General features: G+C 66.5%; 2 protein-coding genes across 5 annotated transcripts; one reads left to right on the top strand and one right to left on the bottom strand.

The window, feature by feature from the left end:
* Positions 1 to 2,394: 2,394 nt before the first annotated feature.
* Positions 2,395 to 6,112, bottom strand: LOC142024213 (uncharacterized). Its single transcript, XM_075015987.1, has 2 exons — positions 3,165 to 6,112; positions 2,395 to 2,720 (listed from the first exon to the last, which is right to left on the bottom strand). The coding sequence occupies exons 1-2, from the start codon at positions 5,852 to 5,854 to the stop codon at positions 2,558 to 2,560; spliced, it is 2,853 nt and encodes a 950-aa protein (XP_074872088.1). The 5' UTR covers positions 5,855 to 6,112; the 3' UTR covers positions 2,395 to 2,557.
* Positions 6,113 to 9,699: 3,587 nt separating this feature from the next.
* LOC142024217 (BAR/IMD domain-containing adapter protein 2-like) lies at positions 9,700 to 24,330 on the top strand. 4 transcript variants are annotated; one of them, XM_075015997.1, is made up of 14 exons: positions 9,700 to 9,832; positions 13,756 to 13,831; positions 14,092 to 14,178; positions 15,853 to 15,914; positions 16,181 to 16,252; positions 16,846 to 16,983; positions 17,979 to 18,131; positions 18,383 to 18,586; positions 18,966 to 19,200; positions 19,714 to 19,915; positions 20,232 to 20,303; positions 20,526 to 20,700; positions 20,959 to 21,002; positions 21,249 to 24,330. In XM_075015997.1, exons 1-14 carry the CDS (start codon positions 9,785 to 9,787, stop codon positions 21,319 to 21,321), a joined length of 1,641 nt encoding a protein of 546 aa, XP_074872098.1. In that variant the 5' UTR covers positions 9,700 to 9,784; the 3' UTR covers positions 21,322 to 24,330. The 4 variants fall into 4 exon arrangements, with proteins under 4 accessions (XP_074872098.1, XP_074872097.1, XP_074872099.1 ...); XM_075015996.1 differs by having other exon boundaries at positions 18,963 to 19,200; XM_075015998.1 differs by lacking the exon at positions 20,959 to 21,002 and having other exon boundaries at positions 18,963 to 19,200.
* Positions 24,331 to 24,393: the final 63 nt, after the last annotated feature.

Raw genomic sequence — 24,393 nt, 5'->3', positions numbered from 1 at the left:
CTGCCAGATGGTCTTGAAATAGGATCAATTGGGATTTGGGGGCTGTTTTTACTTAAAGCCGGAGGCTGGGGCCTGGGAGCCAGGACTCCCGGGGTCTATCCCTGGCATGGGAGAGGAGTGGGGTCTAGTGGTTGGAGGGGGTTCCTGGCTGGGTGGGGACTGTAAGAAGGGAGAGGGGGGTAAACTGAGGTAATGTGGGAAAGACTGGCAGTGTTAGGAGGTGAGCCATGGGGAGGGTGGCACAAGGGGGCTGAGCCTACCCTAGGAAGGAGGATGGAGCTGATCCAACCCCAGGGTAAGAGGGGATGTTAGGGGATGTCTGCTGGGGGGTGAGTCTACCCTGGGATTGGGGTGGGAGGCTGGTTGACTGGGGTGTGGAATTTTTGGGGAGGAGAGGTGGGGAAGGGGGTGTCAGGGGGCCTATGGGGGCTGCTCCCGCACATGAGGGGGCAGCCAGGGTGCAGAGCCCCCCCCCCATATCCACTGGTGATCTGTGAATGACTCTAGCATGAAGGGGCTCGGGGGGGGCGGGAGAGGCTGCTGAGCAGGGCATGGGGCCAGTGGGGAGGAGCTGAAGTGGGGGGGCCATACGAAGGGGGTGGGGTGAATGGCCAGGGTGGCGAAGAACTGGGGGGCAATTGGGGGTGCAGCAGGGGGACAATGAGGATGATGGCTGGGGGCCACTGGGGGGGTGATGGTAGGGCAGGCACTGAAAGGGGGATGGCTGGGAACAATGAGGATGGCTAGGAGGGGGCAGGCAGGGGGCACAGAGGCGGGGGCTGTCAGGGGGGTTCTAGGGAGTCTGGCAGAGGACACTGAGGAGGAGGCCGTTGGGGGGGTTCTAGGGGGGCTGGCAGGGGACACTGAGGAGGGGGCCGTCAGGGGGGTTCTAGGGGGGCTGTCAGGGGACACTAAGAGGGGGCTGGAAGGGGGCCACCCCCAGTACCTGGAGGTGCTCCAGCCTCTCCTTCAGCGACTCCAGCATCCGTTCCAGCTGGGGGGCGCCAGCGGGCGCCTCCCGGGGCGGGTCTTCCATGGTGTTGGGGGCAGCGCTGGGCTTGCGGAAGGCGGCCTCGTGCCCGCTGGCGCCTGGCAGCTCGGGGAGCCCAAAGTGGGGGTACTCGTTCTCCCGGCCATCCCGGTGCCTGTGACTGAGGTTCAGCTCGTGCCCGGCAGCCCCGTGCTCCCCGCCCGTGCGGCCCTCGCACCGGCTCAGCTTGGCCGTCAGCTCCCGCACTGCCTCCCGCTGGTCGAGGATCGTCTCCTTCTGCTGCACCACCGTCTCCCGCAGGTGCAGGATGGTCTCCTTGGCCTCCTCCAGTGTGCCAGCCCAGTGCCCCCCAGCCCCTGCCCGCGGGGCCTGCTGGCAGCCCGACTCCATCTCCAGGGGCATGGGGCTGCAGACAAACTTGGGCAGGGCGTACTCCCCCCTGCTACCAGGCACCCAGACGAGGGCCCAGACCAGAGCCCAGGCCAGCTGCATCCCGGCGCCCGCTGGACCCCCCGCCACTGCCCCAGCCTCCTTCCTGACAGCTCTGTGCTTGCGGCTGGCGGGGACTTGTCTGGTTTTTTTTTTTCCATCCACCTCGATTTCCCAAATCCCCTGGTGATGACGGCAGGGTGCCCGTCGCCCTGGAGACAGGGGAATTAGATGGATGAGTTAATTGGCTTAAAGCTCCCATCCCCACCCCATCCCGGCAATGGGACCCAGGCGTCCAGGCTGGCAGGGATCAGGGGCTTTGGCAGCTCAAAGGATGCTAAGGCACTTGGAGGGAGTTAGGGAGGGGAAACAACAGGCTGGGGCCCAGAGGGGCTTCCGCAGCCCCCGGGGACGAACCCCCAACGCACAATGTAAGTGGCTGTGTGTGTGTGTGTGTGCTGCTTCCCAGGTGTGCGTGTTTGTCCCTGGAGCCAGCCACATCTTCCCACGAGCGTCTGCATTTGTGTCTCTCCTCTGAGCCAGACACCTCCTCGTGTGTGTGTGTGTGTGTGTGTGTGTGTGTGTGTGTGTGTGTGTGTTCACAGACCCAGCCACTTCTTCCACTGCGGGTGTGCATCTCCTGCCACAGCCAGCCGCATCTTCCTCTGTGTGTGTGTGTGTGTGTGTATTCTTCCACTGCGGGTGTGCGGCTCCCACCAGAGCCAGCCGTGTCTTCCTCTGTGTGTGTGTGTGTGTGACTAGCTGACACCATCTCCCCTGGGGTCAGTCCGCACTCACACCTGACAGCCAGGAGGACGGGGCCGGCTTCTGATCTCACGTCCCCCAGGCTCAGTCTGGAGTCAGACCCCACTGCACTGGAGCAACTCCAGATTTAGGGACAAGCCACACCCCCAACTCCGTCCCTGCCCCTGGGCCAGGGGCTGTTGGACATAATCCACCAAACAATCCAGCTTTATTGTGTCCAGCACCTGTGTACCCAGAGGCGGGTGTCACCGCCCCATGCTGGATGGAATGAGCCCCCACTCATCAGTGTGTCATAGCCCCGCACTGCTCCAGGCTGAGGGGGAGTCTCCGACGGCTCCTACCGCAGAGCTGGGGTTGCGGGAGCAGTTTTCTTTACTCTGTCATGTTGAACTGCAGCAGCTCCTTGGCCGCCTTCCCGGCCCCCAGGGCCTCCCGCAACTGAGTCCAGAACATGTCCTCTGCCTCGGGCTGCTCCGGCCAATGCAGGTAGCTGTGCTGCTTCACCAGCTTCCGCAGCCGGTGGTAGGGGGAGAGGCTGCGGGGGGCGGGGGGGAGGCCAAGAGTGAGCCCTGGGACATGTGGCAGGATGCACCCGCCCCCCACTGCCAGCACCAGCCCTGCCCCCCACAGCACCCCAGGGAACTCCCCCCCTCCCCCAGGCACCCCACTGACAGCACCCAGCCCTGCCCCCCACACCACACCAGGGAACTCCCCCCCTCCCCCAGGCACCCCACTGCCAGCCCCCAGCCCCCCACTCACAGTGCCCCGGGAGCTCCCCTGGTATCCTCCACCTGGCTCCCCCGCCCACAGCACCTACAGAAACTCCCCCCTAGGCACCCTGCGAGCTCCCTGCACAGCCAGCACCCAGCCCTGCCCCCCACAGCACGCCTGGGAGCACCCCAGTCCTAGCCAGAGCCCCTTCCCCACCCCCTCCGCTGGCTCACAGCAGCCCCCTGCTGGGCTGGCGCCGGGGGCTCACCGGTAGCTGGGAATCTCCTCCAGGAAGATGACGATGAGCGGGTCGTGGCCCTGGTAGCAGGCGCGGGCGCAGGCCAGCTGCATCTCCAGCGAGCACCACTCGCTCTCCAGGTAGCGGGCGCTGACCAGGCACAGGGCCTTGTGGCTGCGGCTCACCCCCAGCTGCACATTGTCCAGGTAAAAGGCCCCTGGGGCGAAGTCGCGGGGGCCGAAGCAGAGCCGGAACCGGGGCACCCCTTCCTCCTCCAGCTTGGCCAGCAGCGTGCTGGCCACCCAGGCCTCGTCCTCGGGGCAGCAGGACACGTAGGCGTCGTACTGGTAGCCCTGCCGGTCCCGCTGCAGCCGCTCCCGGCCCCAGCTCCGCAGCAGGTAGTAGCCGTATCGCAGCGTCCAGCCCAGCTTGGCCCCCGCCAGGGACCCTGCCAGAGTCAGGAAGGTGGTGCCGAAAGACCCCAGGAAGAAGAAGACGCCCAGGTCCACCCTGCAGAAGGAGAGATCCTGCTCTTGGAAGTGTCCCTCATGCACGCCGGGCCCCAGGCAGAGGTAGGAGCCCAGCAGAGGCACCTGCACGCCCGGCTCGGCCGCCGACCAGTTCTGGAACCAGGCGTTCTCACAGGAGCAGGCCAAGGGGTTGCTGGCCATGTCCAGGTACCGCAGCGAGGGCAGGCCGGCCAGCGGGGCCTGGCTCACATTCCACAGGCGGTTCTCCCGCAGCGACAGCCACTCCAGGGAGGCCAAGCTGGAGAAGACCTCCTTAGGCAGGTCCCGCAGGGAACTGCCATCCACCCGCAGCTGCTGGAGGCCACCCAGGCCTCGGAAGAGCTCCGGGTGGAGGTTGAAGGGCCCTTCCCGGCTGGGGTAGATGTTGGAGAGATCCAGGAGGCGGAGGCTGGCCAAGGGGGCCAGTGAGAGGTTGAGGAAGATGCCGCTGGGGTTGTCTCCCAGGCGGAGTTCCCGGAGCTTGCCCAGGCCTTGGAACAGCTGGGAAGGCACTTGGATGGGGGGCCTGACCTGCTGTGAGCTGAGATCCAACCATTGCAGCACCCGCAGGCCGGCGAAAGGGGAGCGTGAGTCATACTTGCTGTAGGACAGGAGGCCATTGTGGCTGAGGTCCAGGCTCTCCAGGGCTTTCAAGTCCAGGAAGGAGCCCTGGGAGACTTTGTAGAGGCTGTTGTGGGCCAGCGAGAGGTGGCGAAGGGAGGTGAGGCCCCAGAAGGCTCTTTTCTGGAGGGTGAGGATGCGGTTGCCGGAGAGCTGCAGGACACGGAGGTGTCTGAGGTTCCGGAAGGCATAGGTCTTGATGTACTGGAGGTTGTTGTCGCTCAGGTCCAAGGTCTCCACCTTGTAGGCGCAGGAGAAGGTGTCGCGGGTGACGGCCGCCAGCTGGCAGCCCTGAAGCAGCAGGGTCCTCAGGGAGGCCATGCCCAAGAAGGTGTTCTTGTAGACGTAGGTGAGGCGGTTCCTGGACAGGTCCAGGTAGGTCAGGCTGCTGAGATGCCGGAAGATGCCATCTTCCAGCTTCGTGAGGTAGTTGCGTCTGAGGACGAGGACACGGAGCCGGGGCAGCGGCCCGCCCCAGGCGCTCGCCTTCAGCTGCTTGACCTTGCACTTCTCCAGCGAGAGGAACTCCAGCTGAGGGAAGCAGTGGAAGATGCTGCCCTGCAGCCGGTTCAGCGGGGTGGTGGACAGGTCCAGGTGGGTCAGGTTAGTGCAGGCACCCAGTTGTCCCAGATGGACTGATGGGATCTTGGAGTGTTGGATGTCCAGGGCGGTCAGTGCTGTCAGGCTCCCCAGAACCCGACACACCAGCTGCAGGTCTGATGTCAGTGCTGGGTGCATGCTGGACCAGTGCAGGGTCGTGAGGTTGGGCAGCGGTAGACCCAGCAGGTAGGACATGTTGAGTGGGTTTTCGTCCAAGCTCAGCTCCTCCAGGATGGGCGTAGCGCGGAAGGAACCAGCCTCCAGCTGCGTCATGTTGTTGCGGGTCAGGTTAAGGGAGCGCAGGCTGGGCAGGGAGCAGTGGGTGAGGTCCAGGCGGTCCAGGCTGTTGTTCTTCAGGTTGAGGTGCTTCAGGAAAGGCATAGAGAGCTGGCCAGGGCCGGGGCAGGGGATGGAGATGCGGTTAGAGTCCAGGTTGAGGAAGGTGAGGTTAGCCAAGCCGCCACAGGCCGCGGCCACCTCCTGGAGGCGGGAGAGCTGGTTGTGGGGCAGGTGGAGCTCCTGCAGGCCGGGCTGGGCCACCAGGGCGGCGGGGTGCAGGGCCACCAGGGTGTTGTGCCCCAGGTGCAGCACCTGCAGGGCCGTCAGCTCGGCCAGAGCCGTGGGGCCCAGGACCACCAGCCGGTTGTGGCTGAGGTCCAGCAGCGTCAGCTGCCCCAGGCCCTGGAAGGCGCCGGGCAGCAGGCCGCGGAGGCGGTTGTGGTCCAGCCGCAGGTCCTGCAGGCGTGGCAGGTGGGCGAAGGTGGCGGGCGGCAGGGTGCGCAGAGCGTTCAGGGAGGCGTTGAGCCGGAGGGTGGAGTTCGGCAGCAGAGCGATGGCCGGGCCCAGCTGGGTGATGCCGTGCCCGGCACAATCGGCGTAGCCGGGGCTCTCGTAGGACAGCAGGCACGAAGTGAAGCCAAAGGCCCTGGCGCCCCCAGCACAGGTGGCAGCTGCCAGCAGCCAAAGGGGCAGGGCGAGGGGCTGGGGCATGGCGGGGGGAGGCTGGGAGCGTGTCCCTGCTGCTTTTGTGTGTGTGTGTGCGCGCACGCGCACGCGCACGCGCGCTTAGCACGGTCTATGATGGTTGTGTGTGTGTCTGGCACTGGCACTGCTGGTGCAGCTCAGAGCACGCACCACTTACAACTCAGCCCTCTCCCAGCTAACCTTCCCTCTACCCCGTCCAGGCAATGAGTGGCCTGGGGGGTGGAACTTCTGGTTCTATTCCACCCCCTTGCTGTGAATGACAGCTCACAAAGGGACCGTCCCACTCCGATGGCAGGTGCTTTAAAAGAGCCCCAGTTTCCCGCTCCCGACCAACTGGCCTAGAGGTACCTGCAATGAGAAAAGCAAATTGCGCGGTGGTCACTAGTGGTTAGAGCAGGGTGCTGGGAGCCAGGACTCCTGGGTTCTGTCCCTGGCTCGGGGAGGGGAGTCAGGCCTGGTGGGTAGAGCACGGGGGCGGGGGCTCAGAGCCAGGACTCCTGGGTTGTCTCCCTGGCTCAGGGAGGGGAGTTAGGCCTAGTGGGTTGGGGGGGGGTTGGGGTAGGGGACTGGGTTCTCTTTCCACTTCGGCCATCTGTGGAGCTCATGTCTGTGAGCTCATGGGGCCAGTCAGCAGCTTCCCCTTCCGCAAAGCCGGGCTACGGAAACTGGTTCAGTGGCCGGGGCCCCTGTGGGATCAGCGCACTAATGATCGGAAAGGGCTTAAATCCCGGCTAAGCAGTGGAGTATTGGCACCTGGCCCAGGGCAGGGCCTGGCTGGCTCAGGGGGGCAGGGAATGGGGCAGGGCCTGGCTGGCTCAGGGGGGTAGGGCCTGTCCTCTCAAGGCAGCAGGTGCCCCACACGGTCTCTATTCTGGGGCCCATGCGTGTCCCAAGTTTACTGAGTCTCAGCCCTGCTCCCAGGCACCCCTGGAGCACAACCCCCCCGCAGGCCACTGCCTGCCTCCCCCGCAGGAGAGGTGGGGCCAAGGGCCATAGGGCCCCAGGGTACAGAGCCCTTCTGTCCCTAGATGGGGTCCCCCGGAGAAGGTGGGGGAGCTTGTGGGGGGGTGGCTGGCCCCTGATGCGGGGGCGTAGCTTTGGATACAGCGGAGGCCTCGGCAGGAAATAGCAGGTCCCGCCCCCCACTTTCACTGGCATTTCTTGCGGTTACAAATGAAACCATCCCAGGAAAGCAGGTCCCCCTCGTCCCGCCCGAGCCTCTGGAGGCAGCTGGGGGCTGGTCCCCACCTCCGGCCCATGACCTTTGGGGCTGGGTCAGAGCTGGGGGAAGAGGAGTTGTCGGGGACCCTGCTGCGAGCACCCGGGGGGCGGGGGCATGGCTCGGACGGTGCCCCCCACTCCCGCCCTGCAGCCCCTGCCAGCTCCCCCGCCCACCTGCAGTCAGAGCTCAGACTTCGGCACAGTCCGTCCCATCCCTGGGGATGAGTCAATACGACTCCCTCGGGGCTCACTTGGCAGGGAACTTCCTCCTTCTGCAACGAGCTGGTGACAGCATCAGAAAGCACCCGCCGCGGAAAATACAGCGCCCAGGACCTGTGCGCAGGGTGTGCCCCGGGGGCCCTGACCCACCGGGGTCACTGAGCTCCTGCAGCCCAGCATCCTCCCCTGCTGGGCCCCCCCAGCAGCCCAGCATCCTCCCCTGCTGAGCCCCGCCCCCTGCAGCCCAGCAACCTCCCCTGCTGGCCCCCACATGCCCAGCATCATCCCCTGCTGGGCCCCCCAGCAGCCCAGCATCCTCCCCTGCTGAGCGCCCCCTGCAGCCCAGCATATTCCCCTGCTGAGCGCCCCCTGCAGCCCAGCATCCTCCCCTGCTGAGCCCCCCCCCTGCAGCCCAGCAACCTCCCCTGCTGGCCCCCACACGCCCAGCATCATCCCCTGCTGGGCCCCCCAGCAGCCCAGCATCCTCCCCTGCTGAGCCCCCCCTGCAGCCCAGCATCCTCCCCAGCTGAGCGCCCCCTGCAGCCCAGCATCATCCCCTGCTGGGCCCCCCTGCAGCCCGCCGTCCTCCCCTGCTGAGCCCCCCCCCAGCCCAGCGTCCTCCCCTGCTGAGCCCCCGCCCGCAGCCCAGCATCCTCCCCTGCTGAGCGCCCCCTGCAGCCCAGCATCCTCCCCTGCTGAGCCCCCCCCCTGCAGCCCAGCAACCTCCCCTGCTGGCCCCCACACGCCCAGCATCATCCCCTGCTTGGCCCCCCAGCAGCCCAGCATCCTCCCCTGCTGAGCCCCCCCTGCAGCCCAGCATCATCCCCTGCTGGGCCTCCCTGCAGCCCACCGTCCTCCCCTGCTGAGCCCCCCCCGCAGCCCAGCGTCCTCCCCTGCTGAGCCCCCGCCCGCAGCTCAGCATCCTCCCCTGCTGAGCGCCCCCTTCAGCCCAGCGTCCTCCTCTGCTGGGTCCCCCCTACAGCCCAGCATCATCCCCTGCTGAGCCCCCCCCGCAGCCCAGCATCCTCCCCTGCTGGGCCCCCCCGCGCCCAGCATCATCCCCTGCTGAGCCCCCCCGGGCCCAGCATCTTCCCCTGCTGAGCGCCCCCTACAGCCCAGCGCCCTCCGCTGAGTCCCCCCTGCAGCCCAGCGCCCCCTCTTGCCATGGTGGGGTATCGGGCCAGCGCTGACTGGGGGGAGCTGCAGTGACAGCGGGTGGGCAGCAGGGGGCAGTCGGACCCCAGGCTCCCGGCTGCGCTGGAGCCCATCTGAATCCGGGCGGTGAGGCTGCAGGGCTGGGGGAGGTGCTGGCCCCAGTCCCATGGGAACAGGGAGCCCAGAGCACCCTGGACGTGTCTGGGAGCCCGGCCAGCCCCCGGGGGAGCGGGTGTGCAGCGGCTGCACGTGCCAGCTCCCGGGCAGGGGGAGAAGGGGCTGCACAAAGCTGGGGGTGGGGCTGCAGCAGACACTTCCGTGTCGGGAACCGGCTTGGGAAGAGCGGGGAGGGGCAGAGTCCTGCCCGTGCCCCGCAGTCCCGGCCCGCAGCCCCCCCGCACACGAGACAAGTATTGCGATCACCACTGACATTTTGTCACAGGTTTAGTACTTGGAAGGGAGAGCGCCCCCTGCTGCCCCCCCTCCACCACAGCCCCCCTGCTGCCCCCCGCCCCCTAGCGCCCCCTGCCCCCCAGCGCCCCCTGCTGCCCCCCCTCCACCACAGCCCCCCCAGCGCCCCCTGCCCCCCAGCGCCCCCTGCTGCCCCCCCTCCACCACAGCCCCCCTGCTGCCCCCCGCCCCCTAGCGCCCCCTGCCCCCCAGCGCCCCCTGCTGTCCCCCCTCCACCACAGCCCCCCAGCGCCCCCTGCCCCCCAGCGCCCCCTGCTGCCCCCCCTCCACCACAGCCCCCCTGCTGCCCCCTGCCCCCCAGCGCCCCCTGCTGCCCCCCTCCACCACAGCCCCCCTGCTGCCCCCCGCCCCCTAGCGCCCCCTGCTGCCCCCTGCCCCCCAGCGCCCCCTGCTGCCCCTCCTCCACCACAGCGCCCCCTGCTGCCCCTCCCCGCAGCCCAGCGTCCTCTGCTGCCCCCTCCCCGGAGCACAGCCCCCGCTAGGGCCACAGTGTGGCCAGTCCCCGGGTCCACCCTTCGGGCAGGTTCCAGCGAGGGGTACTGGCGTGTCGAGTGCGTTTGCTGCCTCTTTAAATACGCAAATAAGACAAAAACAGGCCCCGCCCAATTCACACTAAACTGGCCTAGATGGGGAAGGGCGGGGCGGATGTGGGCGAGTCCTGATTGGCTGGAAAGTTTCTTTGCAGCGTGGAGTGTTGGAAGGATCTTTTGTGTCTGGGTCTTACTGCCCCCCCCCCCCCCTCAGCCCGCCCACCCCTCGTGCCCCGCTCCTCTGGGGCTGCCCACCCCGCCCCTTCCCCCCGCCCTCCGGTCCCGGCCTCGGGGCGCGCCGCCTCCAGCTCCCGGCCGGTCCCGGTCGCCCGGCGCCAGCATGTCCCGCTCGGATGAGGTCAACCGGCTCACGGAGAGTGTCTATAGGGTGAGCGGCCGCCGCCGGTCCCGGGCCCCGCGCCCCCCGCCGGCCCCACACCCTGTCCCCCCCTTCGCACAACCTGCGTCCCCCGCCGGCCCCACACCCTGTCCCGCCCCTCGCACAACCTGCGCCCCCCGCCGGCCCCACACCCTGTCCCCCCCCTCGCACCCCCTGCGCCCCCCGCCGGCCCCACACCCTGTCCCCCCCTTCGCACAACCTGCGCCCCCCACCGGCCCCACACCCTGTCCCTCCTTCGCACAACCTGCGCCCCCCGCCGGCCCCACACCCTGTCCCCCCCTTCGCACAACCTGCGCCCCCCACCGGCCCCACACCCTGTCCCCCTCTTCGCACAACCTGCGCCCCCCACCGGCCCCACACCCTGTCCCCCCCTTCGCACAACCTGCGCACAACCTGCGCCCCCCACTGGCCCCACCTCCTGTCCCCCCCCTCGCACCCCCTGCGCCCCCCTCCAGCCCCACACCCTGTCACCCCCCTTCGCACAACCTGCGCCCCCCACCGGCCCCACACCTGCCTCCCTTCGTATCCCCTGCGCCCCCCCCACCGACCCCACACCCTGTCCGCCCTTCACACCCCCTGTGTCCCCCACCGGCCCCACATCCTGCCCCCCCCCCGCACCCCCCACCAGCCCCACACCCTGTTCTCCATTCGTGCCCCCACCGGCCGCACACCATGTCCCCCCTTCACACCCCCTGTGCCCCCCACCGGCCCCACACCCTGTTCTCCACTCATGCCCCCACCAGCCCCACACACTGTCCCCTCTTTGCATCCCCTGCGCCCCCACCAGCTCTGTGCTCTGCTACCCGCTTCGCCCACCCCGCATCCCTTTCTAGCCCTGTGTCCAGTTCCCTGCTCTTCCCAGGAATTTTCCTGAACCCCCTGCTGGCCCCACACCCTATTCCCCGCTGCCCCCAAGGCACTCCTTGCTGGTTTCGTTCCTTGCTCCCCCCATGTATCGGCCTGCGCCCCACAGCCCATTCCCTGTACCCGCCTTCACATTCTCTGTCTGATCCCTGCTCCCCCTGCGCCCCTCGCCTGCCCCACACCCTGTTCCCTGCGTCCCCCCAGGCCCACTTGCTAGTCCCCTTCCCTGCTCCCCTGCAGTGTATCCACCTGCATCCCCCTCCAGCCCCTTCTCTGTATCCCCCTTTGCATCCCGCTGTAGCTCCCGCCAGCCCCATGCCCTGCTCTCCACACCCATCCTGTACTCCCCACTGACTTCCTGCCCACCAGCCCATTCCCGGCTCCCCACACCAACCCATGCACCCCAGTGCCCCTTTCCCTGCACCCCCCTGCCGGACCCCCCTCCCCTGCCACCCTTTGCTGCCTGCTTCCCTGCACCCCCTACTGTCCCCCCCATTAGCACCTATTCCCCCCACCACCTTTGCCTGTCTAATTACTCTCCTTCCTGGCCCTGGCCGCTCTCCCTTTCTCCTGCTCCCCCATCTCCCTGGTCCTGAGTTGTTCTTGACCTCTTCAGCACCCCTTAGTGATGAGGCCCTGGGGACCCTTTGTTAGCCTGGCAGAGAAGAGTTGGGGGAGGGGGTGTGGAGGAGGGGTGCATGGGGGCTGTGGTGGGTCAGGGTGGGGTAGCCCTAGATTCTGTTGTCCTCAGGAGGCTCTAACTGCCCCCCATTTGCTTTGTCCCACTTGGGGGGTGTTGGCTGTCCTGCCACTCACCTGGACTTTTCCTGGGCACTGGGGATTCCCCAGTTGCCAGAGTTTGGCCCTCTCCGCTTCTGGCTCTTTGAGGTGGGAGCTTTGGGCTTTATCCCTAGTCAAGGGCAGCGCTGAGGGGGTGGGGTCAATCTGGAGTCACTCCAGATTGCAGCGGGGCTGGGTTCTGATCTCATTTCCCCCCGGGGTCAATCCGGAGTCACTTCGTATTGCTGTGAGGCCAGGTTCTGATCTCAATTCCCCCCGGGGTCAATCCAGAGTCACTTCAGATTGCAGCAGGGCCAGGTTCTGATCTCAGCTCACCGTGGGGGTCAATCTGGAGTCACTCCTGATTGCAGCAGGGTCAAGTTCAGAGGTAGCTGAGATCAGGCATCAATCCGGAATCACCCCTGATTGCAGCAAGGCCTGGTTCTGACCTCTGCCCTCCAGCACCATCCGGAGGCTGTTCCCAGCACGGGGCCCACACCGCAGAGATCTGGATTCCCCCCACGGCCCATGAGCTTGGACCTGCTCCTGCTCACAGGGAACAAAGAGGAAAACAGGACCCCCAGTTGCAGGAGGGTGTCGGGGCACAATTTCCTGCCCGTCTCGCCGGCGGGTTCGGCGCTGGGACCTCTGCTCCCCTCTGTCCAGCACCCTCCCGTGTACCCCTCTGTCCAGCCCCCGGTCTGGCGGTTCTGTCTGTCTCTCCCTTAAGCCAGCCAGGGCTCCTGCCCTGGGACCCTCCTTCCACCCCCCTCCATGCAGCCCCCCATTCTTGGGGTGCCCCCCAGGGCAGGGCTGGGATGCAGAGCTCTGCTGGAGGCTGCACCTTGTGTCGGTCCCCCCCACGCTTCCCACTCCGGTTCCCAGCTGAGCAGGAGCCGGGGGATTAGAGTGGGGTGGGGGGGGAGCTGCAAATTCTGCCCAGATGAGATTCTTTTTCCAGGCTAACTCGTTCCCGGGGAAACCACCGGTGGGAGCGCAGAGGCTCCGGCTGGGCTCCAGGCGCCGCTTGGTTCCACCCGCCGGGGCTGAGAATGGCCATGGCACCACGTGCCCCCTGAGTCACCCCTTATGGGCCTGGGGACCAGGGATGGCTCCAGCTTGGGGCATCCCGCCCATCTCCCTCCAGCTCCAGCATCACAAGGAGGTGTAGCAGCCTGTCGGTCTGTCCTCGCCCCTGCGCTCACACATCTGGCTGGCCGGGGCTGCGCTTTGTGCTGGTTTGTTATTGTGGGGCGTGCGGAGGGTGTGTGGGAACCCAGGCATCCTGGCTCCCAGCCCCCGTCCTCCCCCCCGCCCCCAGAGCCAGGGCGAGAACCCAGGCGTCCTGGCTCCCCTCCCCTGGGGCCAGTGTCTTTGCGCCCGACCCGCTGTCCCCAAAGCCACTCAGCTGAGCTGACTGATCCGGGCTGAGCTGGTACTGGGCTCCTGCGTTGGGAGGGGAAGGGCTGGAAGCTGCTCCAGCCAGCCGCCCTCCTGCTGGGCCATGGGGCCCAGCCCCGCAACGCCCTCGGCTGGCCCCGTCTGCCGCCTGCCGGCTGGGGATTAGGGGCAGCGGAGCCATAGGGGTCAGCTGGCGTCTGTCCCTCCCATCTGTCTGTCCATCCGTACCCCCCCAACCCCATTGTCAATCCATCCTCACGCACACCCTGGCCCAGCCGGCTGTCCATCTCCCTCCCCACCTGGGCCCTGCCCACCCCCTAGCCGGCCGTCTGTCTCCCACCCCAGCCCTGCCCACTGGCCGTCTGTCCATCTCCCCGCCCCGCTGGCCGTGTGTCCGTCTTCCACCCCGGCCCCTCCCACCGGCTATCTCTCCATCTGACCTCGTGGCCCCGCCCTGCAATGGTCTGTCTGTCCGTGCCCCGGTCCTGCCCTCTGGCCGTCTGTCTGTCTCCCCGCCCGCCACACCCTGCAGCCATCTGTCCGACTCCCTCTCGGCCCCCGCCCCACCTCTGGCCGTCTGTCTGTCTGTCTTTTCCCTGCTCCACTTTCTGTCCACTTCCACCCGCCTTGCTATCCAGCTGTCCCTTTATCCAGCCATCCCCCTGTCCGACAGCCCACGCCGGAGGGACCACACCTCACCAGGGGTCCCAGCACATGCAGCCCCGGGCCCTTCCCCAGAGGGGCCACATCCCAGAGAGAGATCCCTGTATCGCAGCCCCTCTGCCCCCCCGGGGGCCGTGTCCCAACGCCAGGGGCAGAGCAGGCTCCGTGGAGCTGTGACCGGGGCGGCCCCCTCTTCCGTGCAGGTCATTCTGGACCAGTTCAACCCTGGCTTGAGGAGCTTTGTCATGATGGGCAAGAGTTACCAGCGAGCGCTCTCAGGTAATGGTGCTTCTCCCCACGCCCTGCCCCCCGCCCCCCCGAGCCAGCCAGGCCCTGCCCTGGGGGAGCCAGCGCCCAGGGAGGGGACAGGCCCTGCCCCTTGATCCAGCCAGGCCCTGCCCTGGGGCTGGGGGGAGCCAGCGCCCCCTGGAGGAGACAGGCCCTGCCCAATTCCCTGCCCCAGGCCAGGTGGGAGCCAGCGCCCTGGAGAGGGGACAGGCCCTGTGTCAGTCACTCCTGTGCCGTCTCTTCCCCTGCAGGGGTGACCGTGGCCGCCAAGGGCTATTTCGATGCCCTGGTGAAGCTGGGGGAATTGGCCAGCGACAGCCAAGGGTCCAAGGAGCTGGGTAGGTGGCCCCCCGAATGCTGCCCCACCTGGAGCACAGCCCCGGGCCCCTTGCCGCTGCAATTCCAGCCCCGGGCTCTGTGCCGGGGACGTCCTGCCACCGGAAGAGGCTGTTTTCCTGCTGGAAGCTGCTGTTTCCTCCCATCCCCCTCCCCGTCCGGGGCTGGGCCAGCCGGCACTGGAGGGAGTGGGGGGGGATGTGTCTGAGTCCTGAGGACCTGCCCCCCATGTTGCGAGGCTCAGCTGTCCCCCTTGGGCTCAGCTAGCAACGGGCCTATCCTGCCATGGGCCCAGCTCTGCCCCTCCTGCAGCCCGAATCCCCCCCCAGGGTGACCTGCTCGGGGGGATGAGGGGTGGCTGGAGTCAGGATGAGTGCGGCCCTCTGACTGCCGCTGGGCTGGAGACTAGATTGTGTGTGGGTGCAGTGGGAGGTGGGCATTGTGGTGCACGCTGGGCATGCGCACTCTGGGTGTGTGCATGGTGCACGGCGGGCGTGCTCACAGTGGGTGGGTGTGGTGCACGGAGGGGGTGCACACAGCGTGTGTGTGTGGTGCACGGCAGGCGTGCGCACAGCGTGTGTGTGTGGTGCACGGCAGGCGTGCGCACAGTGGGTGTGTGTGTGGTGCACGGCAGGTGTGCGCACAGTGGGTGTGTGTGTGGTGCACGGAGGGCATGTGCACAGTGGGTGTGTGCGGTGCACGAGGGCGTGTGCACACTGTGTGTTGTGCACGGAGGGCGTGCGCACAGTGGGGGGGGTGTGGTGCACAAAGGGTGTGCGCACAGTGTGTGTGTGGTACACGGCGGGCATGCACACTGTGTGTGTGTGTGGTGCACGGAGGGCATGCGCACGGTGGGTGTGTGTGTGGTGCATGGAGGGTGTGTGCACAGTGTGTGTGTGTGTGGTGCACGGAGGGCGTGCGCACAGTGGACGGGTGTGCACGGAGGGCGTGCGCACAGTGGACAGGTGTGGTGCACAGAGGGAGTGCACACAGTGGACGGGTGTGGTGAACGGAGGGTGTGTGCACAGTGGGTGTGTGTGGTGCACGGAGGGCGTGTGCACAGTGTGTGTGTGTGTGGTGCATGCAGGGTGTGCCCACAGTGGGGGGTGCGGCGCACGGCGTGCGTGCGCACAGTGGGTGTGTGTGCGGTGCACGGCGTGCGTGCGCACAGTGGGTGTGTGTGCGGTGCACGGAGGGCGTGCACACAGTGGGTGGGTGTGGTGCACGGCGGGCGTGCGCACTGGAGGGATGTGGGCGCCTCTGGCGATGCCAGGGTCCAGGGTTGGCCTGAGGGATTACCTGTGGGGGTGGAGGGGAGCAGCCAGTGTGAGTCGGGGTTGGGGTGTAGCTGCTGAAGGGTGTGCGGGAACTGAGGGGTGGGTGTGTGCAGATTGCGGCCGGGGGGGCACCGCATGGATGGCGCCAGGTTCAGGGGTCAGGCAGCTCCCGCACTCGCTCTGCCCAGCTCCGTGTGCAAGGTGCAGGGCAGAGTCGGGGTGAAGGCAGGGAGCTCGTGCGTCGTGCGGCTGGGGGAGCCGGCCCTGCACCCCCAGGCTGGACACGTGTGGGCTGGGCGTGTGGAAGTGGTGAGCCCCGTGGGTTGGGGGCAGATGGGCCTGGCCCTTTGGCCCAGCAGGGGCTTATGGGTCAGACTAACCCCCCCACCACACCCCCAGGGGACACCCTGTTCCAGATGGCCGAGGTCCATCGCCAGATCCAGGTGCAGCTGGAGGAGACTGTGAGTATCTCTCGCCCCCCCGAACCCCCATTGTGTTTTCTCCTCCCCTGCCCGCAGTGGCTGGGGGTGCAGCCCCCCCCCCATCCTCACTGCTGGCTCAGCTGCCCCCGAGACCCCCTTGTTCCTGGGGAAGGGCTGGGGGATCCTGCATTCTCAGCTGGGCACACAGGGCAGCCGCTGGGGGGCTGGGGTGCGACAAGGGGGTATCGCGCGGGAGGCGGGGCCCTCACTCACTGCCTCACTCTCGGCCCCTCCGCTCTTCGCAGCTGAAGCTTTTCCACTCCGAGCTGCTGTCCCAGCTGGAGCAGAAACTGGAACTGGATGTGAAGTACCTGCTGGTGAGAGGCCTCTGGCTCCAGGGACCCTCCGCCCCCTGCAGTGGTACTTCCAGCCTAGGGCCTTCCCCCCACGCTGCCCTGCGCCCCCCTGGCACGGCCCTGCTCCCCCATCCAGCTGAGCACCCCCTCAGCTGGCTCCTGCCTCGCCTGCCTAGTGGGGCTCCCCCAGCCCTGCACCTACCCCCCATGCTGCTCTGCCCCCCAGCCTGGCACCTGCCCCTCGGCCCCCTTCCAGTGCGCCCGACTCCCTCTCTAGTCCAGCAACCCTCTGCCCTTCCCTGTGCTGCCATCCACCCAGCCTCCCTGAACGAGGGGCCCTCGTGTTCCCCCTGTTTTCCCCTTTCCAGCCCCTCCACGTGGCTGTGAAACACATTTGCCATCTCCTGGTGCTGCTCCATGAGCAGCAATGGCGGGTCTCTGCCTCGGTTTCCCCACTGGAGCCATTCACAAGTTCGCCCCCCAGCTGGGGTCCCTGTCATGCCAGGCACTGCACAGGCCCAGCTGGCCCTGCCTAGAGTCCTGGGGAGCCCTGTCCCCCCTCCCCCTCCCCAGGATGACCTGAGCCCCCTCCCCGTTCTCTGGTACCCGCGCAGGCCACCCTGAAGAAGTACCAGAGTGAGCACCGTGCCAAGGTGGAGGCCATTGAGAAGTGCCAGGCGGAGCTGAAAAAACTGCGCAAGAAATGTCAGAGCAGCAAGAACCCCCAGAAATATGGGGACCGGGAGGTGCAGGTGAGGGGCAGGGAAGGGAGGCTGCAGCGTGCGGGACCCCCAGGCAGGGGCACCGGGGTGGGGGGAGGCCACATACGGTGGCACACGCATGTGCCCAGGCTGGAAGGGGCAGACGGGGAACGTGGGGCACACTGTGGTTGGCTCAGCCAGGGGCAGTGGGGAGGGGCTGGAAAGACCCCAGGTCGCCCCCCCGGGACCCCTGGCGGCAGAGGGGGGCTGGGCTTCCTTGGGCTCCGGCACCGAAAGGTTTTAACATTCTTCTGCCAGCTGGTGCCTGGCCCCTGATCTCAGTGTAAGGGGCTTTGCTGCTGGGGGCGGGGAATGTGTGCTGCAGGGAGATGTGGTGGGGGGCTGCCTACGTGGGGGGGACACAATTGGGGGAGCCCACACAGTCTGGGGGGGGCGCAGACTGGAATAGTTTCTACCAACTGGCCCCCCCGACCCTGCTCAGTCCCCTCCCCCCTCATTAGCATGTCAGCCGCCTGCTCCTTCCCCTCCTCCCCCACCTGCTCCCCGCCTGGGCTCCGGAAGGCCCCCCCTTTGTCGGCACCCATTGCCTGGGGAACCATTACTTCAGGGTCAGGGCCCCCATTCGGCAAGCCCATGGGGGGGGCAGCGGTAACTTCCTCCACTGGGCCTGCCAAGGGGGTGGGGGGGTTAACCCTTCCCCCACCAAATCCAATAGGGGTGTTGGGGCTTGCGGGGGTATTTGGGGTCCCATATGGGGCACTGGGGCCAGATGTGGGGGTTATTGTGGTCCTGTATGGGCCGTCAGCCTGACGTAGGTTTTCAGGGGTTCAATGTGGTCAGCCCGGGCCAGTTGAGGCTACTTGGGGGTCGGGGGGGGGTGTCAGCCTGATACGGGGGGACTGTGGGGTGATGCAGGGTTGGTATGCAGACCCAGCCCTGAGGTGGCGAGGTCTGATGTTGGGGTGATTTGTCCCCACCCATATTATAATGCAGCCTGGGACTATTTTCTTATGCCCCCCTCTTAGTATGTGGAGGTGATGAGCGCCAAGCAGAGCGAGCTGGACCGCTTTGTGGCGGAGGGATACAAGGCGGCCCTGACCGAGGAGCGCCGCCGGTACTCGTTCCTGGTGGATCGCCAGTGCGCTGTTTCCAAGCACTTCAGTACCTACCACGCCAAGGTGAGCCACCTGCCCGTATCCATCCGCCCAGGCCAGATCCCTCCACCCGGTGAGGAGTGGGCCTGTATCCCTCCACCCTGACAAAGAGCCCCCTAGTGGGACCTCCCCTGTGTCCTTCTGCCTTGTGCTCCATCTTGGAGAGGTGGAGGGAGCGGTGTAGTTAATGGGGGCCCTGGTTAGAGGGGCAGTGGGAGCCCATGTGGGGCAGCTCAAGACCCCCCACCCCTCTCACCCACCTCCCCCCTGTGCAGGTGAAGGAGCTACTGGGGGCCAAGCTGCCCAGCTGGCAGCAGTCCTGCATCCAGCCCACCCGCCTGCCCGACCGCGTCCTGGCACTGGTGAAGCAGACGGCCAACAGTCCCGCCGCCTCAGACCCGCTGCCCACCCCCCAGCCCTTGGAGGTGCCCCCAGAGCTGGCGCCTCTGCTGGGAGGCGGGGGGCTGGCCCTCAACCACGTAAGTTTCGGCCCACAGAGGACAGAGCGGGGGCGCCGTTGCCAGGTGGTAGGAGACCCGGGAGGGACCCAGACTCATGGATCCCCTTCCTGACTGGAACAGTGACTTGGGTGCTGTGGAGAGGGTCCCCTGGTGGTGACTTGGAGCCCTGGGTCCCCATCTGCAGCTGGGATGGTGACCCGGACTCCTGGGTCCGTTCCCCTCGGAGCAGGGCCCCTGGAACGGTGACCCGGACTCCTGGGTCCGTTCCCCTCGGAGCAGGGCCCCTGGAACGGTGACCCGGACTCCTGGGTCCGTTCCCCTCGGAGCAGGGCCCCTGGGACGGTGACCCGGACTCCTGGGTCTCCAGGCCCAGCCCCCATCTTTCCTCCCTCAGCAGGTCTCACCACAGGAAGTGACTCCACTCCCCAACGGCGTCTCTCACCGTGCCCGAGGCTCTCGCGACCTGGATCACCTGCCCCCCAGCGAGCCCCTCACCTCCCCACTAGGCCTGCTGTCCCCGCAGCCCATCCCGGCCACGCAGAGCCCCCCACTGCCCAGGGCCAGCGACGGCTACTCCTGTACCCTGCCCATCCCCCGCAAAGCCTCCACAGAGACCCGTCTCGCCACACTCGGTAGGTGCCCCACGGTGCCCCTCACTCCCGACCTGCAGCCCCTGCCAGCTGGCCTGCTGTGACACCCAGACTAGGGCATTGGGCTGAGGCCAATGGGCTCATCTCATGTGTGACCCCAGATGGGGTGTCTCAGAGCCCCCCCAGGCAGTTTCCAGCCTTGTATGAGACTCGGGCTCTGTGGGGGGAAGGGTGACCCCATTCCAGGGGAAGCCCCCCTCTTCCTCCACCAGGTCTGGGCATTGTGCCCAGCTTAAGCCAATTAAGCATCCGGCTCTGATCCGCTTGTCCTGATCTCGTACCCTGGACTGACCCAGCTGGGGCTGGGATGGGGCTGGCGGGGGGGAGGGGTGTGCGGGTTCCTGGCCCGTCCCTTGGATGCCCCCCATTGACACAGCATTTCTCGGTGTCCCCTGGGACGCTCTCAAGCCACTGCCGCGTACCCCCCGCCCCCCCGTTTCTCAGTCTCTAGGAAGGGGCCCTCCTGGCTAACCTCCCCCCCCCATTTGCCCCCAGCGGAGAACAAGACCCTGCCACGGATTGGGGCGCTGGCAGGGCCGCCCCCACGGGCCGAGCGGCGCCGGGTGCAGGCTGTGTTCTCCCACGTAGCCGGTGAGAATAGCACCCTGCTGAACTTCCAGGAGGGGGACGTCATTGCGCTGCTGGTGACCGAGGCCCGGGACGGCTGGCACTATGGGGAGAACGAGGCCACACACATGTGAGCGCTGCCCCCCCGCCCCCCATGCGCTAACCACTAGCCCCTACTCCCCTCCCGGAGCTGGGGAGGGAACCCAGGAGTCCTGGCTCCCAGCCCCCCCCACCCACCCAACCACTAGCCCCCTCTCCCCTCCCAGAGCGGGCTCCCAGCCCAACTCCTCTCCCAGCACCAGGGCTTGGGGGTCCAGGCTCCTGGGATTTAAGTCCCTGGCGCAGATTGCTGGACTGGGTGGGATTTTGTCTTTAGCTGCCCCCTGGGGGTAGGTGTCTGGGGGTGTCTGTCTTGTCTGACCTCTGCTCCCCCTCAACCTGTCCAGGAAAGGCTGGTTCCCCTTCTCATACACCCGGCCTGTGCCCCCTGCTGAGACCCCTGAGAAACTGCACAGCAGGTGAGCAGGGGGCTGGGTGTGCCCCAGGGCGTGGGGCAGGACAGGGGAGGAAGCAGGGGGCTAGGACAGGCTGGGGCTCGGGGAGGCTTTGCAGGGGTCAGTCAGTAGTACAGAGCTGGGGGGTGGGGGCGGGGGCAGAATGGGATGGGGGAGGGGAGCTGCGGGGGGGAGGGGCTGGATCAGCTCCAAGGCTTCATTGTAACCCACCTCCCCCGCCCCCAGCTTCACCTTGAGCAAACTCAACAGCAGCAGCACCGGGACCCTGGACAAAGTGGGGTGCGTGGCCCCCAGCCCGGAGGGAGGCTGCGGGGGGGCCGCCTTGCGCTGCACCCCCTCCCCCCGCTCCAGCACCTTCCGCCAGCGCCCCTACAGCATGATGAACCCTGACCTGTCGCAGGTGAGTCTGGGGGGGTTTCCACTTACCCCCACTCACTGGATTCCAGGGCACCTGGGCCCCCCCCTCACCCTGGGGCACTTTGGGAGCTGTTCCATTCCATGGCCGGACAAGGGAGGGAGTTGGGGTGTCTGGCACCCCCAAATTTCCATGGGGGCCCCACCAAGTTCCCGCAGTTCCCTCCATGGGCTGCACCATCCAGGACCAGCCTGGCCCCTCCCAACCCCCCGGCTAATCTGCATCTCTCCTTCCTCCTCCCAGTTAGCGAGCGAATTTGGCAACTCCCCGAACGCCTCCCCCTCCAGGTGAGAGCAGCGAGGTCGGCACCCTGGGGCTCTGCCCCTCCAGGCCCCCCCCAGGGATCCACCCCCCTGAAGTCACACTCCCAGCCCCCATGCTGGGGCTTGGCCCCACCAGCCCCCTCTCCCCAGGGCTCTGGGCTTGGGATCCCCCCCCCCGCAGCAGGATCACCCCCCTCCAAGCACTAGCCCCAGGACTCTCCCCACCCAGGTCTCATGGAGGCCTCCTGACTTCTCTCTCTCTCCCCCCAGGTCCAACCCCTTTGCGCACGTGCGGCTGAAGCGGACGGTGACCAATGACCGCTCGGCCCCCCTGATCCAGTGAGGCCCCAAGTCGCCCGCCTCTCCTGCTGACCACCCCCCCCCCCCGGGCGGAGGGTGCCAGGATCCCCTTCCCTCTCCCTGGGAAGAAGGGTGGAGCCCCCCAGGCCCCTGGCTGCAGCCTGCGGCGCCCTCTGGTGGCTGCTTGGCAGAAGAGCATCCCAGCAGCCAGGCTCTGGCCAGCTCACCTGGGGAAAGCACGGTTCGAATCCCGCCAGGGGACGGGTGCAGTGAGCAAGGAGGGGCAGTGGGGGAAGGGAGCATCACTGGGCCTAGGGGAGCTGGAGTGTTGTACGGGTGGGGGCCTGCAGGGCAGTGGGAAGATTGGGGTGCAGGAGGGGGAAGCTGCCCCCTGGGATAGCACCCCCTGGAGGCTCTGCCTGTTCTAGACACATACCTCTGGGGGCTGTGTCTGCCTGTCCTACCCTGCACCCCTCTGTCTGTCCACCTCCCACAATCCACCCCCTGCACCCCTCTAATTGTCTCCCCCCGCATCCGTCTGGCCCCCTCTGCATAGTCCATCTGCTGCCCACGCTGTTGTTCTCTCCCGGCTCCCTAGGGTGCTTTGGAGCCTCCTGGCACCAGCCCCCCGAGTCCTCCTCTGCCCCCAGGCCAGCCCCACCCCGACTTCCGGATGAGTCCCCAGGCTTCTGCTCCCTCCTGGTCACTCTGCCTAGACGTGAGGAGCCCCAAAGTTACTGCATCACCCAGGCTGGCCAAGCCCGCAGGTCTGTCTATCCCAGTGGCCAGGTCAGCAGCCAGTTTAGCCCCTTGTCCCTCCCAGGTCCCGGCTGGTGTGTCTCCTCCTTCAGGGGGTGGCTGCCCGGCTGTAGTCGACAGCTGGCACAGAACCATGGGCTGGGGTCAGCCCAGGACAGGTGGCTAATGGGGGGATGGTTTTGAAGCCCAGGATCAGGGCCAGACCAACAGGGCGGAATCTGTGTGCAGAGGAGAAGGCTCCGAGACGTGGACGGGGAAGGGTCCCTGTGAATGGGGCGGAGGAAAATCTTGTCCCACCTGGCAGCCGGAAGGTGTGGGGAAACTGAGGCAGGGCTGGCAGAGTGGGTGGATCTGGCATCCTTGGACAAGGCTCTGAAGCAAAGCCAGCAGGCAGGGCCCAGCTGGGAGGGAGCTGGTGGTGCAGGGGCTGGTGAAGATGAGACAAAGGAGAAGGGGTCATTTATTCAGCGGTAACTAGCGGAGTCCCTGGGGTCTGGCCTGGATCGGGGCCCTGCTCTGTGCTCAGGAAAGGGGCCAATGGCAGCAGACCCCCTGGTTCAATCCAGAACAGTGAGGAAGGAGTAACGCCGGGCCTGGTTTGAGTAACGGATGTGACCGGCGATGTGTTTTTCCAAATGCTTGTGGCATGCCGGCAAGCAGAACCGTTTGAGAAACTGCAGTAGAGGATCTCTCTGAGCTGGGGGGTCTGGGCTGTGACTTGGTGCTGGTGAACCCCAGCTGCAACTACACCAGGGAGGGAGGGAGTGGAGCCGGAGCGCCGCAGACAGGTTGGGGTTTCAGGGTGGCTAGTTCTCTGCAAACGGCCACTCCAGGCACGGGCCTCTCACAAAAAGAGACGTGGCTGAGGTGGAGCCGTGCTAGTCTGTAGCCACAGAAACAGCAAGAAGTTCTTTAGATGTTGCGTGGATCAGCTGCAGCAGGTCTTTGTCCGCAGAAGCTCATGCTCTGAACTGGGGTTACTCTGTAATGTGTTCCAGGGCTTCTCCCTGTTTTTACGCAAAGTTAAAAGGAGAACTGGAGGTGGGAGGGAAAACCCGAAGGCCTGGTCCCTACTGCTGCTCTCTGAGCCTGGCATGCCCAGCCCTGGGATGTGGCAGGCGGTTCTGGTCGCCCCAGCTCAGGACGGATGTTAGTGTCAGAGAAGGGTCTGAGAAGGTAACAAGGGAAGGGGGTGGTATGGGTGTCTGAGGGGAGAGGAAGAGGACGGGACGGGCAGCTTGGGAACGCGAGTATGTGACCATGGGCTGCGAAATGGAGATGGGGCGAAAGGGCCCAGGGACGCGTGTTTTTCCCATTGCGCGCTGGGGGAACCGGGCCTTGGCTGCAGCATGATTGGGCGCTAGTTTAAAACCCACCACTAGCAGCACGGCCTCACCGGGGCTACGGTCAACTGGGAAACTCTCGTCCAGGGCGCTGGGATGGGTGATGGTCTCAGGGGGTTTGAGGAAGGAGAGATGATCCCAGCACAGCGGTCTAGCACTGGGAGCAGGGAGGCAGCCCCCTAGTTGGGGTGGCCTGAATCTCAGCCTGCCCAAGGTGGGGAGCCCCCAGTGCGGAACCATGCACCAGTAACCTCGTTTTGTTAATTCCCTGCAATGTTCCAGGGCAGCAATGAGCCAGGGGGCTGGCAGGACTCTTGGCCCCCATGTGGCCAGGAGGTGCCCTGTGCTGCAGGAGCCTCCATTGATGAGGGTCACTTCCAGCTGCACCTTTAAAGCTGCTTGTGCCACCCTGGGCAGCACCATGTCCCCTGACCCCCAGGGTCAGGAGCAGGTTGGGAGTCCTTCAGCTGCCACTGGAGTGGCACAAAACAGAGAGGGAAACTGAGGCACTATCCCCCAAGTTACAACAAATTCCCACAATCTGTCAATACAATCCTCTAAGGATCCACCAGTTTCCCCCTTCCCCCAGCACCTCTACCCAGCCATCTTCCCCCATGCCCCACACCCTTTGTCTGCCCACCCCTCTAGCCAGCCCCCAAATAGCTGTCCTCACACGGGGCTTGGCCTGTGATGTGGCCAGCTGTATCTCGATCCCTGTCTCACTCCTGGAGACACACATGGGCTGGGCAGAGAGTGCCCAACACCATTCTGAAAAGTGCCTTGTTGCCAGCCCCACACCGCCACCCCTTGGGGCTGCCTGGGGTGTGGGGGTCATAGGCTGAGCCTCAAAACCCTTTCCCTGCCCTACAGCTGGGCGGGGGCCACAGTGTATAGGACTGCAGCACACAGAGCTGGGGCTGCCCCTTGGGGGAAGGGCAGTGCCCTGCTGGGCATGGGGGAGGGGGTGTGGGGTGTGAGTGGGGCGCTGGGGTGGGGAGTGGAAGCTATTAGAG

The sequence above is a fragment of the Carettochelys insculpta genome, chromosome 22, assembly GCF_033958435.1.
Source record: "Carettochelys insculpta isolate YL-2023 chromosome 22, ASM3395843v1, whole genome shotgun sequence".
Taxonomy (NCBI): Eukaryota; Metazoa; Chordata; order Testudines; family Carettochelyidae; genus Carettochelys; species Carettochelys insculpta.
Note: the sequence above shows the minus strand (reverse complement) of the source record. Positions and strands in the feature narration are given on the sequence as shown.

Coding starts and splice junctions, on each gene's coding strand:
- LOC142024213 (XM_075015987.1), bottom strand. CDS start 5,854: ATGCCCCAGCCCCTCGCCCTGCCCCTTTGGCTGCTGGCAGCTGCCACC. Junction 2,721..3,164: donor GAGGAGATTCCCAGCTACCG/GTGAGCCCCCGG, acceptor CGCCCCCCGCAG/CCTCTCCCCCTACCACCGGC.
- LOC142024217 (XM_075015996.1), top strand. CDS start 9,785: ATGTCCCGCTCGGATGAGGTCAACCGGCTCACGGAGAGTGTCTATAGG. Junction 18,132..18,382: donor TCAGTACCTACCACGCCAAG/GTGAGCCACCTG, acceptor CCCCCTGTGCAG/GTGAAGGAGCTACTGGGGGC. Junction 19,201..19,713: donor GACCCGTCTCGCCACACTCG/GTAGGTGCCCCA, acceptor ATTTGCCCCCAG/CGGAGAACAAGACCCTGCCA.